The 16,671-nt window shown below is 41.1% G+C and overlaps 2 protein-coding genes across 3 annotated transcripts in view; one reads left to right on the top strand and one right to left on the bottom strand.

The window, feature by feature from the left end:
• Window positions 1–1,538, top strand: part of sgcg (sarcoglycan, gamma) — a 17,611-nt gene extending 16,073 nt beyond the window's left edge. The window contains exon 8 of the mRNA XM_086261208.1: window positions 111–1,538. Within this exon, the coding sequence (XP_086117334.1) occupies window positions 111–278 (168 nt within the window). The 3' untranslated portion in view covers window positions 279–1,538. The remainder of the gene's footprint in view (window positions 1–110) is intronic.
• Window positions 817–16,671, bottom strand: part of sacs (sacsin molecular chaperone) — a 27,598-nt gene continuing 11,743 nt past the window's right edge. For both annotated transcript variants that reach the window (XM_086261207.1, XM_086261206.1), the window contains one exon: window positions 817–15,957. In XM_086261207.1, coding sequence (XP_086117333.1) covers window positions 4,406–15,957 — 11,552 coding nt within the window. In that variant the 3' untranslated portion in view covers window positions 817–4,405. The remainder of the gene's footprint in view (window positions 15,958–16,671) is intronic.

Raw genomic sequence — 16,671 nt, 5'->3', positions numbered from 1 at the left:
GCGTGCATGACGTAAAAGGACTGAAACAGAGTGATATTTCCTTGCTCTTTCGCTGGATCTTTGTTGTTCTCCTTTAATCGTCCTTGCTCTCCGTGCTGTCTGCTGTACAGCTGGTGCTGGATGCTGAGACGGTGCGCATGCCGCGCCTGCCCAAGAGCGAGGATGGGGTTTCTGGAAATGCTCAGATTCTCTACGAGGTCTGCGTCTGTCCCAGCGGAAAGCTCTTCCTGTCCAAGGCTGGAAGAACTTCCACTTGCAGCGATAATCAGGACTGCTAGATAGAGTCTGACAAGGTCATCGATTTTTCATCTCTCAGAAGAGGCACCTTCTGGGAGGCAACAAGCACAACAGTTTTTTTTTTATCTTTATACCACAGTGGGTCTACCAGGATCCCAGTGGCACATCGAGGCCTGTGAAAATACAAATGCCTGCTGGCATAAATGAAATGAGTTCTTTAAGTTGCATTTATGAACTTCTGACCATTCAACCGAAACAAATTGGCTCTCACAACTAAATTTGTCTGCATCAGAGCTTTATGGATCATTTTTTTTACACACACAGTGTCATGGCTGGGCAACGAGGAGCTGGTAACAGCTTACATCCTATGCAATATTATCTTGTGGTGCAATAAATGAAAGTGAAGCATATCAAGGGCTTGAAAATTTGAAAAATAAATCCCTGAAACAACGCCAGAGTGTTATTGAAAATATTTGTTTTGCTTTATACAATCTCCTCTTGGTCCAAGCCCTTGGTATGCTGTGTTTTGGTGTTGGTGCATGTATTTATTTAAATGGAGACAAACACAAATGCTGTATATTTTGTTTTATTTTTTGTCTTTTTTCTTTTTTTAAACTCAAATTCAGATAATGAGGTTTTGATATTAATGAGGTTTCACATGTGTATCTACAAAGGGCACTTGGAGAGCATACTCTCTGATAAGACCAACGCCAGTGCACTATTTTGCAATTTTAAAGTAAGTGGCTTGGATCCGCACAAAAAGGTCATGGGCTCTTCCTTTGCCAGTGCTCCAGCTCTCCACCAAAATTGATGAAATCTGTTTTATGTGTAGTCCTGATGTCAGACACACAGAGAGCAGCGATCACATGCCACATGTTTGGCATGTTGTAAGCATGTAATTACGCAGCAATTTCCTGCTGGTAAGCTGAGCTGGTCTGTTTGTTCAGTAATCTCACTTACGGCCAAAGGACTAATATATCATCACTGCTGACCTCAGAAAAAAGAACGCAAAAACAAAATATGTGGAAAATAAGAACTTGGATCTCATACTTTCAGTATAACCATTGCCTTTATGATTAAATTTGCCTTTGGTTAAATGGGTCGAAAATATCCGTATGTTGTAGTGATAGTCGCACCGAGTTTGGCACCAGTTCGTCTGTACATCACTGTTTTAGAACATTTCACACCATTGTGTTTTTGTCATCAGTCTTTTTTAAGTAGTTCATTATTAGTCCTGAGATATTTTAATAGTGTGCAATGTGTATGTTTTATTTTTGAATAAACTTTGTGCTATTCTTCTACCTGCCTGTCAGCAGCTGTAATCTTCACATGCTTGCTTTTCTAAAAAATGTTCTCATGTTTTATAATTCAGTCTATCTAAGAAAGAAAGGAAAAAAACAGAAAATGAAAGCATTGACAGACTGATGTGCACGTAAGCTGCATGCTGGTGGACTCAGTTTAATGTAACTGGCCTAATTAATGGCTCTGTGATGCACTCTAGTGGTAAAACTCTGCAGTAACACCACAGTGACTGACACCAGCAGCCCAAGAGAAGCAACTTTGTGCTTATTCAGTGGATCACAGTGTGTGCTGCAGCGGGGTCATGAAGCTGTATGCTCTTTATTTTTAGGATGGTTCAAACTGCAGTAATGTGATGTCAGCGTAGAAAATCAATTTGTTTTGGCAAGTGTAAATTTAACCCTTCAAATAACTCCAGAAATCAGCTTCATTAAAAAAAAATAGTTCTACTAGTACCAGCTATGGCTAGCTAATAAACATACTACATTGTAATAAATCTTATAACTTTGAGGTTTTAATGCAAATGCAGATGCAAGACTGTAGGACACTAGGAGCATTTGTGCTTAAAACATGACTGTCACTATATCACATTTTACACATCATGATTATCTTATAGACATATCATAATTTTGGTATCTCAACTTTAAATACATATATAAATATACAATCCTGTGAAAAAGTAATTATCCCTTTTAGCTTCCATAGGAATGGAAAAGTTAAGTAGTGGCCAAGTGTTGCTATGAATGCACTTCATTAATTGATCACGAACAAGTGTAAGCATCTTTGTAATAGCAGACATTTTGGCTGTTTGCTAGTCTGGAGCATTCGGGTGTGTGTTAACATGATTGTGAGGAAAGATTTTAGAAAAGCAAATTTTGCTGCCCATCAGTGTGCCAATGGGTATACGGTCATTTCCAAACATTATGAAGTCCGTCATTCTACAGTGAGAGATTCTTTAAAAGTGGAAAACATTCAAGACAGTTAACAGGTGATGTCTCAAGAAGTCCACCCAGAGGTCAGCCCATGCAATGCTCAGAGAAACTGCAAAAAACCAAGCGCTACATCTCAGACTACAGACCTCAAGCTGGACAAGTATGGCTTTTTTTAGAAGGGTTGCCGGAAGAAAGAATCGTATCTCCAAGACGTACCATGCTTTGGTTTGTTAAATTGCATCTGAACAAATCGCAAGACATCTGGAAAAATGACCAAAGAGAAGCTATTTAGCTCTAGTTATAATACACTGCACTACATCTTTCCAAAACCAACATTTGCCCAACGATGTGAGAGACTGATAACCCCACGGTGTATATGATATATGCAGTGGGGTTTGCATAGTTTATCTCAGGATAGCACAGAGTTCTTTTTCACAGGATTGCAGTGATTCAGTCAGTCCAATTCATCTATAACTTTGCATCTTGTCTTTTTAAGAAAGTAATTAAAACTCACACCTCACTGTAAAACAGTATACATTACTGATACAATATCAATATTTCATTTTAAAATATCAGTTTCTGTCAATGCAAAATTAAAGTCACACTCCTCTATTCAAAATACACCTTATTTTAAAATAATGTCCAAGCAATAACTGGCACAGAGTATTTGGGGGGTGAATTTATTAGGGCTTTCTATGGCTAGTGTACATCATCATGATCTACAGAAAGAACTCCAAAGTTTATTCAGGGGACAGTCTTGACTGAGTGACCTCAAGCTTGAGGTATAAGTTATTGTTTCTGTTTACAATGTGTGATCAGTGTGTGTATCGTCCTTCAAATCAGAGGTAAAACCAAGCTGCTAAATCAGCAAAAAAACACAAGAGCACCACAGTCTGGTGCTTATCTATGTTCCTTAAACCAAAAGATTCAACTGACAAAAATAAAAAGTATGAACATGGGTTAATGCTGGCAAAGGTTAACATGTTGGGTTGTGCCCAGATTACAGAATATGGCTCTTTATCACAAATCCTGCTGAGTATTAACAAACAGGTAAAAAACAAAACCAAAAAAACCCTACAAGGATACTTGACTAATCGCCTTTTCTAAAACTTCACAGATAAAAGCAAGACACTTGCACTCCAGCTTTGAGTACAGGTACTTCATATTGACTGACACAAAACATACAAGTGAGTTAAAATTAACAGAACATGTTTCTGTTCACAGCTGGATTGTCCCAAGTTTCTGGGTTGACTAATGCTACACAAGTGCAAGTACATGAGTTTCAAAAAGTGCTCTGTCCATAAACAAGTGCCTGGCTATGTTACAGAGAATGTACAACTTATAACAAAATGATACGAAATCAAGCATAAAAGTACAAACAAAATGTACAAACATGATTGTACTTCCTTGACTTGCTGAGCTTTTGCAAATAGGAGATGTTGCATGACAGTAACTGCATTACTTGACAGATTTGACCTTTTTCATAATATGCACAGCCTTTAAGTACACCCAACGGGTTTTCCGTAGCAAGAAAATATATTCATTTATTTTTTACAAAAGATAAAGTAAAAAAAAAGCAGCATTTTTTCTAACTTAGAGCAAAGATAGTCAATGTGGGGACTTTGGTAAACAAAATGTATTGCTGAGGCATCTGTATGTACAGCATATGCACAAATGGCTTTTTTACATATTACATTATGGTTTATGTTTTTTTTACATATTACATCAAATTTCTATGAATGCAGCCTAACAGGTTATGGAAGCCATACATGTATTTACTGTGCATGAGCCACAGCACCGCCATCACAGGTGTGAACTGCATATGTACCATAAGCTGCCAGGGGGGATTCTTGATACATGGTCTGTATTGCACACAATCACACATTTCCTCAATTCCACAGAGGATCTATGCATACTCGTCTTCATCAACAGCAGTATCATATTTTTTGCTGCACAAAGGTTTCAAGCTTTATGATTATCCGTGCAGTACATTCCATCACTCTCATTGCAACCTCAGATGTGTATCTGTCATTGGGAATCTGCGGGAATGGCAGGAGATCAGGGTAGCGAGTTCTGAGGCTGTCCACACCGTATCCTTCCAGGATCTGAACGTCACTGGCGAGGCCTTTGAGCTGGGAGTTGTACTCCTCTACTTTTTGAGCCAGCGCAGTCGGCTTTACATCTTTGTCTGACTTTCCTCTGACAGCATAATCAGCAGCTATCAATGCAAGCTTTGTGGCCAAGTAGCACTTGAAACAAACCCACTCGTTAGCATTCTTATGAAGGTCATTGCGAGCAGCAGAGTAGTTTGCTCTGGCTTGTCTCAGCCACCTGCGGGCCTCCACAGGGTTTCCAACTGTCTTAAAGGTTGGGGGAACAAAGAAACGATGCGAGTGTGATGAACTTGCATAACTTGTATAATGTTCCCTGAACTGTTGCCTTTCTGATTTGTGACTCGTTGCTTCCTGGTTCCACGATGAATAAAACCTTTGAAATGAGAATTTCTCTGACTGGAAGCGGGTTGATGATGCAGAGTAGGCTCTCCTGGAAGCCCTGTCTGTATTTTGCTGATCAGCCAAAGACTGCTTCTCCATCCTGTTTATCTCATTCTGTAGGTGCTTGAAGACTTCTGTGGCAATGTCCAGATTTTCTGCATTTTTGTCTGGATGCCATTTGAGATACAGTCTTCGGATAATCTTTTTTCTCTCCATCTCAGGAAGCTTCCAGGCTTGTTCAACTACTAAGGTCACTTCTTTAAGAATCTCAGGCAATGCCTTAAGTTTGATCTTTTTTGGAGACTGTTTATGTGGAGGGGGTCGCAAGTTTTCTTTGCCAGGAAATGGAGGGGGGACCATTCGTAGACCAGAGGAACGACTGTCTGGGCTCGTAGGTGTTAATGGTGTTGATGTGTCTCGAACTTGAGTGCTTTCATCTTGTCTGGAGAACTTGTATAAGTCGAGGGAACTAACTATTTTGTACTCACTATAACCAATGTCGATCTGGAAGCATTTCCCAAGGAAACTTGTGTTTTCTTCCTCTTCTCTTTCGACTTCTTGTACAATGATGGCGTATGTATAGGTGGGCTGATATGAGCCATATATGTCTCCCCCCTCAGAGTCTACAAGATAACCCACATATTCCCCTGGATAGAATACATTCATTGGATCCATGAGCAGTGTGTGATGTATCTCTGCTGGAATTGGGGTTCCAGGGAGGGGTAGCTCAAGCTGTGAAGGCTCTGTTGAATCATATTTAACACCAAGGTTGTCCAGCTTCTCTGTGATTCTATAGATGTCATTACAGCCCAACATAGCAATCAGGTACGACGTGTCTGAAATCAAATTGTCTGTAGCAGACTTCAGTGTCATAGCAAGAGCCAAAAGAAAGTTAATGTCTTTGCTGTCTGAATGTTGGATGTAGAGGTGAATCACAGCTGTCCCATATCTCTTGAGGAATGCTAGCGTTTCGCTGCGACTGTGCGGGATAGGGCTACATCCTTTCACTCTTAAAGTTGTCTGGAGTTTCTCAAAACAGGACACTTTGAGCCCTTCACAAAGCGCTTTGCAGAGACGTATGGCTTTGTCTTCATTCACAAGGTATGCATTATCGTTCTCATGTTTCATTATTCTGATCAGTCCTGTGATGAACTGTTCTGATGAGAGCAACAGCTGAAGGCGACCTTGTAGCGAGCAAAGGGCACCGAACTGGCACATTTTTGGAGAGTCCTCATCAAGTTGCTCTTCAAGAATGCTACTCAGCAGTCTAGGCCTTAGCTTCTGTGGAAGTAGCATGATTAGTTTTGTGTGGTAGGCATGATCTTTGCCTAGATAACACTGGCTCAGATCCACAAGCATCTGAACTCCAACATTACCCTGAATTCTGCTCTTGTAGTGTGGTGCATCATCAAACACCAACACATTCGATTTGGCTAATCTACCATCATGGCTTGGCAGGTAAAATATCAAATCTCTTAGATCTTCAAGGTCTTTGCGAATGTCCTTTGGCTCATTATGAAGAGACTTGAACAATCCCGAAACAACCCTTTTCACAGTTCTCATTTCATTTGGGTCAAGCTGCTTTCCCTCTGAATTTCTGTAAATTCGCCACAGCACTTCAACATATTGTCTGGTTGACACAACATCCTCTGTACCAAGTTCTTTGAACAGTTGATGAAAGGTACCGAGTTCTAGAGGTAGTTTGTACAAGTAGGGTTTGAAGTCAGATTCATTGTCCAAATTAATGACCACCTCTTCAGGTTTTAGCAATTTCCAGCCATCTTCTACCATGACAAAGGCTACTCCACGGAGCTGGTAACGGAAATCTCTTTTATCTGCATTGAGGAACTCATATGTGGATCTTAGAACTTTGTTCCTGGTTTTCACCATTTCATCATCAGGATTGGATATACTGCAGATATTCTTACAGTTGCTTATGACTTTCTCCAGAGGTGGGTCCAAGTTGACACCTAGCATGTTTAACACTTGGTCAAGTTGTTCCTGCCCAGTGAAAGTGCTACCCTCTTGGTCCCTTATGCTTAAAGGTGTAGCTTTCTCTGGTAGTATTGGACATGATGTCCAAAGCAAATGAATAATATCTGTTTGCTTGAACTTTGGATTCACTTGGGACCCACTGAAACGTATGAGAGGAAGTGTGCCACTCATCTCTTGGTACTGAGAATGAAGTTTGATGAGTTCTTTGGGTGCTCTCTCAGGGCACAGAAAAGGTATCATTGAGAGCTCTTTGAGAAAAGTGCCCTGAAAAAGGTCCATCCTCTCACTGAAAATATGGTTCAAAAGAACATCGACAATGGTTTGCACTTTTTCCTTGGTCCAGCACTCCGTTTGCGCTTTGATGCTGATCTCTTTTGCAAACTGAAGAATTTGCTGCTGTGATACTTCATGCTTGAGACCAATATTTCTCAGAAAATTTATCCATGAGGTGAGCAACAATGTCCCATTCTTGGGTTTTGACACTTGCTCTACTTTTTTAAAAAACTCAGTAGGTATGAATGACTTTGTAGGTAGCATAACTTCAAACACTTTAACTGTTTTATCATAGAAGAACTTAGTTGGCCTGATTCTGTTTGAGTAGTCATAGATGAACGACAGTTCCTTCAGTTTCTCATAGAGCTGATCTTTCATCTCACATGGTTCTTCCATTGCCAAAAGCCTCTCCTTCAGATAGACAATGTGTTCAACTTTGGCATCATAGGAAAGACTCTCAAACTTTGGCAGAAGATGATGGAGGTAGATTTCTAAGTCATCTATTGGCATGCAGCCAAGGAACGTATACAACTCTTTGAGCTGCGGACAATCTGCAAGAAATGCAAAGGAGTTCGTGTTCGCCCATTTGTCTATGTCCGCAGAAGGGAGACTTTTGGCAAGAACATAGTTTGCCCCGTAGTTAGCAATGCTGATATATTTTCCGCTAACTGATTTAAAGCATGGGAGGAGTTTTAGGCTCTGTGCATCTTCTTGTGTGAGGCTAGCCAAGTTGCAGTTGAAATATAACAAAAAAGCCTCAAAGTCCTTGTCATTCAGGTTTCCCGATTTGAATGCAGATGTCTGAATCATGTACTCTACAGCTTTCAGAACACTTGATGGATTTTCAATGTTTGCAGTGTACTGTGTCAGAAAAGGCACGAGCTGACTCTCTTTGACACAGATTTTGTTAACTGCAAGTTGAATACACCCTGCTTTCATTAGGGTATGAAAGACTTTGTCATTTTGGCCCTGTGGAAATATGGCAATGCTCATCAAGCTCAGAGGTAGAAGCACATCATACTCTGGAACAACAAGCTTTTCTCTGGCCATGAATTTGATTCCAGGCAGCAAAGCCCAATCTTTCAGAATTTCAAGCACTGTGTCGAAGCTAGGTTTCACTTCCACCTGATTATCCTTAACAGCGATATTCTCACTGATGAAGTTCCACACATTCTTTAGCCAGGATTCACTTGCAAAGGTATCTCTCCATTTCACAGGAATCTTTGATCGATACTCTCTTGGAAGAACAGACCCAAGTAGGTCCCCAAAGCTGCTGATGTCAAAGCTTTTTGCAACTCCTGCATTCAACAGGATGTTGCTGTACCTAATGTACAATGTGTTCATGAACATGTCTTTCCTAGATGATATCAGTTCATGGTGTGCTGTCAGGAACTTTGGTCTCTTTGAATCAAACACCTGAAGCATGTTGTCCATTGTTACCAACAGAGGCAAGCCCTCGACTTTGACTTCATTTTCCTCTATATCTTTAAAACAGTAGTCCACTAGAAGCTTCAAGTTATGAACTAGCTTATAGTTTGACTGCTGGAGACGACAGGGGAGTTTTCCAACATGGCATGATGTATCCGGTGATGAGAAAGTGTAAAGAAAGTTACGGACATCACTTGGTGTAACATAACGTACTGGAATCTCTGCATCTTCCAAACAGAAGTAGAGATTTGCAGTCTCATCGCAGCTGTGAATCAGGTTGAAACCAATATCAAGAAGCAAGGTTTTCAGCCTGTAGACATTTTCAGCCACAGACTTCCTTGAAGTTAGGTTGTACTCTGTGTTTTTCAAATGCTGAAGTTCATCTTGTAGTAGGTTATCAAAAAAGGCTCTTCCCTTGTTTGTTGTAGATGTATTCACCCATGAAATATAAATGACAGAGTGTATCTCAGAGTTGTCCATCTGTGCTGCTCTGACAACAGGAAGGAGACGTTTCAGGTCAGCATGGATACAGCTGTATACTGCTTTAACCAGGCAGTACCAGTCTGGCTGTATATCAAGTCTGTTGGCTGGGAAGAAGAACAGATATTTCCGCAGTGTATCTTTAACAACATGAAGTGGTGTTCCTTGGACTATAGTCATGGTGGGATCTGGACCTGGGAAGTATCGACGCTTGAGCTGAATCAGCAGTTCAACACAGGCGGGTGCTATCAGTGATGTCATCAGATTGTTATTCCAGTCACTCCTCACCCCAACTCCATTGTCATCTCTCCACAGGTTTCTTCTGGCAGAATCTAGGGCAAAATGTCCATTGACATGAAAGGGTAACCCTGTCTCGAGTGAAAGAGGAAGAAAGCAGAAAGCTCTGTGGGGTTTTTTGTAGTTGTGACTTACACATGCAGCTACCCCTCCACGTGGAAACAGGGTGATGTCTTCATTTTTGTGAGCTGAGATCACACTTTTAGAGACATTTTCAATGTTAGGGAAGCCAGATCTGTTGCAGATCATCCATGTAGTCAGATTTCCCTCAGTATCCTCTATGTCCATTGTGTAGGTTATCTGCTGGACTGGGATAGCAGTAAGCGGCTTCTTTTTGGTCACACTGTCGATGACAGAGGCATGAAATTGTTTGCGTTTCAATCGGTCACCATCTGTTATTTTGGCTGTCACAGAGTAGAGCACTTTTAGTTCACCAGATGAATGATCAATAGTACAGATTGATATTTTCTCCATGTGGTTAAGAAACATCAAAAGTTCTGCACCATCAGTTTTAAGCTTATCCAGAAGGTTCTGTACCATCCTGTCAGACGCAGCGACAGAACTGATCTCTGATGTCTTTGCCATGTCTGTAGAGCGGATGGGAAATCTGAACATTGTGCTGCGTTCCAACTTAAAATGAGCTCCTAAGTAAAGATTAAGAACATCTGAAAACTGAGACCTGAAGTCAGAGTCCAAGTCTCGAAACATTCTTCCAGGACTCACAGATGTGGCCCCAGGTGCATACCGTGCATGTGGATCAAAGATACAAAGAATGTCATTGTTAGAGATGAAGGATGGACAGTCAGTTATGTGGTAGACTGAATTGAATCCTATGCCATATTGACCAGTTTTTCCTGGATTGGCCTCTTTTGTTCCTCTCCCAAGATTCTGTATACCTCTGATATCATCTTCTGTGAATGGTTGATTGTTAAATACACAGAGCGCTGGGCCTTGCATCGGGATCCATTTATCGTCAAATATTCTATCTGTGGGGTGCGTTCTTGGATCAAAAACAAAGTAAATCTCTGTTGCTTTGGCATCATCTGCATTTTGAAGCAGCTCTTTCAACATTTCTTTTTCCGATGGGTAAGCATTGAGAATGCTTTTAATTCTGCTTGTGAGCTTTTCTTTTTGTCCAAACTCGCTCCCAAGTGTGGTAAAGCAGACATTTGAGGCATATCTCTCCAATGCTTTATGACGTTTTGGGACTGCTCCTAATTTTACAGCAACCTCTCTTGGAATATCCCCGTGACAGTATTTCACCGTTGAGTCTCTGACTTTGATCCAGGGGCAGTCATTGTAGCACAGGGATTTTGATGGCTGCAGCATTAGATTGGAGTCGGGTAACAGAATCTCACCATAATTCACTTGACAGTATTCTTGGTTCTTGTCTCGTATTAGGCTCCATATTCCTTCACTAATAATTCTGCGACATAACTGGAAGTTTTCCTCACTGAGTACTTTTCGTCCACATTCTTGCTTCATAGTTTCCAGAACAGCTGAGAAATCTTCCACTGTGAAGCTAGGTTGTACCCCAACACTTTCAAAAAGCTCACGGCAGCTGTTTCTGTACTTGTTGGGGAGCTGGTAAAGATGTGGAGCTGCATCAAAATTTAGGTGGAAAGCAACTTTGGAAGGACTGACATATGTGTTCTCTACCAGGATGGAGCTGAAGGATTTCAGTTCCTCAGTTATCTGATCTTTTGCACTTTCGTCCTGTAGCATCTCCTCATGAAGATATTTGTAACAGGCATTTGTTATGTTTTCCTGATACAGAGTTACACCATCAAAAGCCTGAGAGAGCTTCTTTAGCTGACTGATGACCAGTCCAACTGAGGGTTTCCTTATTAGACCAAGACAGTCTTTCACAGCTAGCGAGATTGCACCACAACCTTTAAAGGATGGGGAATTCTCGTTCAGGATTGGCTTCATCAGACACACTGTGTCCTGATGTTCAGTTGTGAAGAGCTCTCTGGCAGAGAACATTGTTGTTGGGGAAAAGTTGTTCCCATGCCATGGGAGAGAGAATCCTGCAGGCCTTGTGAGGAATGGAAGAAACCTGATGTCCTGCAGTTTCTCCAAATGCTCAGCTGTTCCTTCATCTCTCATCTTCAGCTTTTCGTCAATGAGATTGAGTAGTATACTACTACGGAAGCATGCAGCTGTATGATCACTTTCATTAAGACCCATGACAGAATGAGCACGCTCAATCAGGTCCTCCCATGACAGATCGTCTTTTACCATACCTAACTGCACTAGCTTTACTAAACATACAGGGTTTACATAGTCTTTAGAAGTTCCTTCAGGAAATCTTCCATCATCAGCGTTGTAGAGTTTAGCAACTCTTCCCTCTGGGTGAATAAGTTTAGAAGGTAAAACCAGTTCCGTGTTGGGGCCAGAGCATGGGATACAAGGTGTAACCCTGAGGATTGATGCAAAATCCTCTAGTTTCTCATTCAAAACATAATGCATTAGAGGGTCCCTAAGCTCTTTGTCAATTTCCTGGATGTGTGGGAAAAAGACATCTGAAAAGAACTGCTTCTCTGTCAGGGTGTTTTCCATCAGCTTTCCTTTGCACCCAGCATCATCAAATCCTTCCTTCACCCAGTCAGGCAGCTCAACAGCACAGAGGTTTTGTGAGCCACTCTTTTTGAGGTATTTCAAGAAGATTTTGAAAGCAGCGGGTCCTATGTCTGACCTGCAGAGTAAGGCATCATCAAGGAATCTGACACATTTGATTGACACCCATGTTTTGCCATCTGAGAAAACTCTTGCATGCTCACTGTCACCTCCTTTGGCTATTTCTTGGTAGACACCCTGGCTGATCAGTCTGAAGTCATCATGTACCTGACCTGGATCTGGCCAAGCTGCATAGTAGTTATACTTCAGTAGTTCTCCACTTTCGGCCATTAACCGTAGCATGGTGAGAGCTGCTAAATAGGCCTGGACAATGACATGTCTCATGAATATAGAATTCCACTGTCCTTTGGTGTCTGTCTTCCAAATCTCTTTACGGTTTGATGTCACAGCAAAGCAGCCATTAATTTGGACTGGTAGGCCTGTTTTGATTTTTAAAGGTAAGTAACAAAACACCTCTCCGATTGGTGTTGCATTTGTCTTCACTGTCCATTTTCTATTCTCTTCCTCTGAGAGAAGAACGGCCACCCCTCCACAAGGCACTAGTCCTAATCTTTTTCCACTATCACTAAGGGAAAATTTGAGTGCCTCATTTGCATCCATGCATGAGCAAATGAGCCAGTTCGTGACCTCAACTGCCTTCTGGGGCATTTCATCTGTGAGTCTTCTTGTCTGAACACCTTTAGCAGCCATCTCAAAGTACTGGTTAGGATCTTCCTCTGAACCTCGGAACAGTGGGGAATGGAGATCAACAATGCGCTTGAACACGTTGTGAAACTCCTCCACCATAACACGTATGATGCATCCAGACTTGGGAACATCAGAAGGTACCTTGTTGGTGCTTGCTACTTTCTTCATAACCTTTGCTGCAGATTTTAGGATACTTAGAGGTCCATATGAGGCTTTGGATGACCACACACTTTTGTTTATTACCACGACATCTTGCGCTCCTGCTGGATTTGGTTCCTCATATTTCAGGTATTTCAAGACCATGCTTCCAACATGTTGAGTGAACAGAATGAATCTGTGGCCACATATGCTGAACTCATCAACGAGAGAGTAGATATCTGTGGTATTGTAGTACAGACTGCTGATTTCACTTACTGACGCTTCCTGCTCTGTTCTGAATGGAAGTCTGAACAGTGTACCATTGTATTTGTATGGCGAGTCCTGAGCTAAAGGAAGCTGGCAGTTGAAGACATTAATGAAAGGTTTGAACTGATTGGGAAACTTTCTCAGCCTCCTCTGTTGTTTGTTCCAGTTGATTTTGATCCCTGGATTAGACCTGTCTCTGATGTGCTTGCTGATGTGATTAATGTTTGGATCAAACATAATCATGAACTCTCTGCTCATTATGATGGGGATATCTGTAACGTGATAAACAGAGTTAAAACCCAAGCCAAACTTGCCAACTTTGTCTGCTTCACACCTTTTCACTGATCCACCTAATCTTGTGATGTTCAGAAAGTCTGTGTCTGAAAATACGGCATTATTGAAAGACCACAAGGCAGGCCCGTGGCAAACAATCATGCCAGGGTCAAGGAGATTCTCCCGAATGTCAGTGTTTTTTCTCATGTCAATGAGAAAACTGCACTCTGTTGCACTTGCATCATCAGCATTTTGAAGAAGCTCTTTGAAAATGTCTGCTACAGATGGATATTCCTCCAAGATATTTTTTATTCTCACTGTTAGAGGTTCTTGTTGGCCAGACTGTTCAAAGCCAAGATTCTCTGGGTTTATCAAGCGTGTGCTCAAACATGGGACCTTCAGCCACTCTGCTGTTTTCATAGGAATGTCATCATGGACCAATATAATCGGTTCTGAAGCGTCTTCGAGTAAGTCGTTCAAATCATCAACTTTGATATCACAGTAGGTACATTCATGGATGGGCTTCATCGCTAACCTGCTTGGGTCCTTGTAACAAAGAATGGGCACATGCATGTTAGTGTCTACAGGTATCTGATTGTTGTACAGCCATCTCAGGATGTTGATTAAAAGTAGAATATCACGTTTGCTTTCTTCCTTGGTCATCTCTCCTTCACATCTCTGTCGAATGAGAGCAATGACTTTGAACACATGGTCTGGGACAACCTCTTCAACTGAACCACAGAACTTAAAAAGCTTGTGAAACTTCCTAATTGTCTTGGGCAGAGAGTAGAGGTAAGGCTGCAAGTCTAGATCAGGGAGGGCTTTTAAAACTGTCTGGCCAGGTGATGAGAACGTCTTCCCTGTCCACACCCAATCAAAAGGCAGTGATTTCATTGCTTCTCTTGCATCCTCAAGATGAGCCTGCATGAAGCCATAAATCTCAAACAAGATCTGCTGGAACTGATACCAATCCTCTGTGGTGAATGCCTGAGATTTATGCCAGTCATTCACTGCTTTCAAGTGTTGTAATACTTGATCCACTTGTGGCTCCATAGTCAGTTTCAGTGCCTTCTTCATACCTGCAGATGTGTGTTCAACCAGTGGTACTGAAGATCCCACAAGCACTGCATGGGATATTTCACACATTTCAGACAAAGAGCAGATATGGATAGTATCTCCAACCCAAGCAAGAGATTTAGGGTAAGTTAAGGGTCTGTCTTTACAGACCGGTGCCCATTTTAGTTTAAGCAAAGCTGTCTGAGCATCAGCTGATTTTACAAGCTTGGTCTGTTTGTTAAGTATTTGCAGCAGTGTTTTTGCTTTTTTAATTATCAAGTCCCATTTAGGTTCCTCACTGCTTTGCAACTCCTCTATCTTCTTTGCCACTCGAAGTACATCTTTTTCACTGAGCTGTACTTCATTTCTTAGTCCCAGTTGTCTGAGTGAATGAAGAATATCTGGAGATGATGTGAATGTACTTGTGGGAAACCTGTTTTTTTCCTCCATGAAGAATAGATGTTGCAGGATCTCTAGCTCAGGATCAAAAAGATCTGTCGCTTTGACTGACTTTCCACAAGGCAGCTGAATGAATTTAAGAGCAGAAAGCCATCCAATCACGGCTGAGTTTTCATTCTTTAGAAAAGCCAAATGTTTAAGAGCCCAGAGCATGATTTCAGTTGTCTCATCTGTTGTGTAGTAACCTCTCTCAATATCCTGAATAATCATTTTGAAACATTCTGTTGTTTTCACTTGTTCAACATTTAGCATTTTGATGAGGCGAATTGATTCCTCATCAGAGCAAGAAACAAGATTTTCAGATAATTTCACATCTGGCGGGTGCTTGGCTCTGTGGTGTAAAGCTCTGGCCCCTCTCAGTGATGTGAATGCTGAGGTACCTTTAGAGCATGTACCCAGTTTTTTAAAGATGGAAAGGTCAAGTAGGATATACTTCTCCTTCTCTGTAATGTCAGACAGCCCTGCAAGAAAATTTCTGAGTGCAATTTTCTCTTCCACTGAGAAAGAAGAGACTTGGCTTGATAATCGTTGGGCTGATGTTCTACTCAGAATTTGCAGAAGCATACCAGGAGAGCATGGGTGAATGTAATTTTTTAGCAGAGGATGCTGCAAACAGGGATCCAGCTTTTTTATCACTACTCCTCCAAGCTTTTCTATGATGTCAAGCACGTTTTCAGAAAGTGGCGCCTCTTCCTCATCCACAAGTACTATGGGTGATGGAGTTTTGAAACGAAGAAGCTCAACTGTGTGTGTGCTTTCCTCGAGTGGCACAAGTGGGATCAAAGGCATGTCTTCAAATGTATTTAGGTCATCAGCAAAATATATATAGAGATGCTTCCAAATCAACTTTAGCCAGGAAAATGTAGGATGCTTCAACTCCCTGTTTCCAGGATCCCAATGAACTTTAAAGTCTCTGGTTGGCCAGGCTGTTGACAGGATCTCCTTGATGAGTCGAGCTGAACGTTCAGGGTTCAGCACTTGTAGCTGAGTGCAGGGTCTACCTGTTATAACAGTGAAATTTAGAAATTAGCACAAGTTATTATTACAGACACAGATGCAAAATAAAATCTGATCAATGGGTTAGGTTTGTTCTTGTTATTGATACAGCTGCTACACCTTTAAATGCACCTTTTCATTCATAGCTCAGCCACACAATGTCATTTAATTTTTGAAGTGTTTTGTTTTCTTCTTAGTCTCTTGTCAAATTTTACTCATTAAATGATGAGTACATTTCTGTCCTCAGACACATCACCTCAAATACTCAGAATCTAAATATATTTAAGACATGTAAGTCATGCAAACACGCTTGCACAAACTTTACTGTGTATCCACACACACACACACGCACACACACTGTTCCTTGTTAATTTAACAAGGAAAAATGCTTTTTCCAGGCCTGTGGCACTTGTTCACTTCGCTCATGTATTAAAACACAGACATGCATGGTAATTTATCATGTTATTCATTTTTACCTTGTATCACTTTATATAGTCAGATGGCAAAAACAGTTGTTTATAAACACTAAGCCAAAAAATATTAAATAAATATATTTCTTCTAATTCTTCTTTGCAAGCTATATAAACATTGTGTTTGATGTCACTGTTTGATGAAGACTCATTTATAGATAATGATGATAAGGCTTCAAAAGTGCCAAGGAGTTGGGGAACACACATACATACATATGATACGATCAGTAAGATACTAAAGTCATGCCA

The sequence above is a fragment of the Aulonocara sp. 'chitande type north' Nkhata Bay genome, linkage group LG14 (genome assembly GCF_057382095.1).
Source record: "Aulonocara sp. 'chitande type north' Nkhata Bay isolate Kocher_YH1m ecotype deep benthic linkage group LG14, A_spYH_male_GT1.1, whole genome shotgun sequence".
Taxonomy (NCBI): domain Eukaryota; kingdom Metazoa; phylum Chordata; class Actinopteri; order Cichliformes; family Cichlidae; genus Aulonocara; species Aulonocara sp. 'chitande type north' Nkhata Bay.
This window is presented reverse-complemented; position numbering and strand designations above follow the sequence as displayed.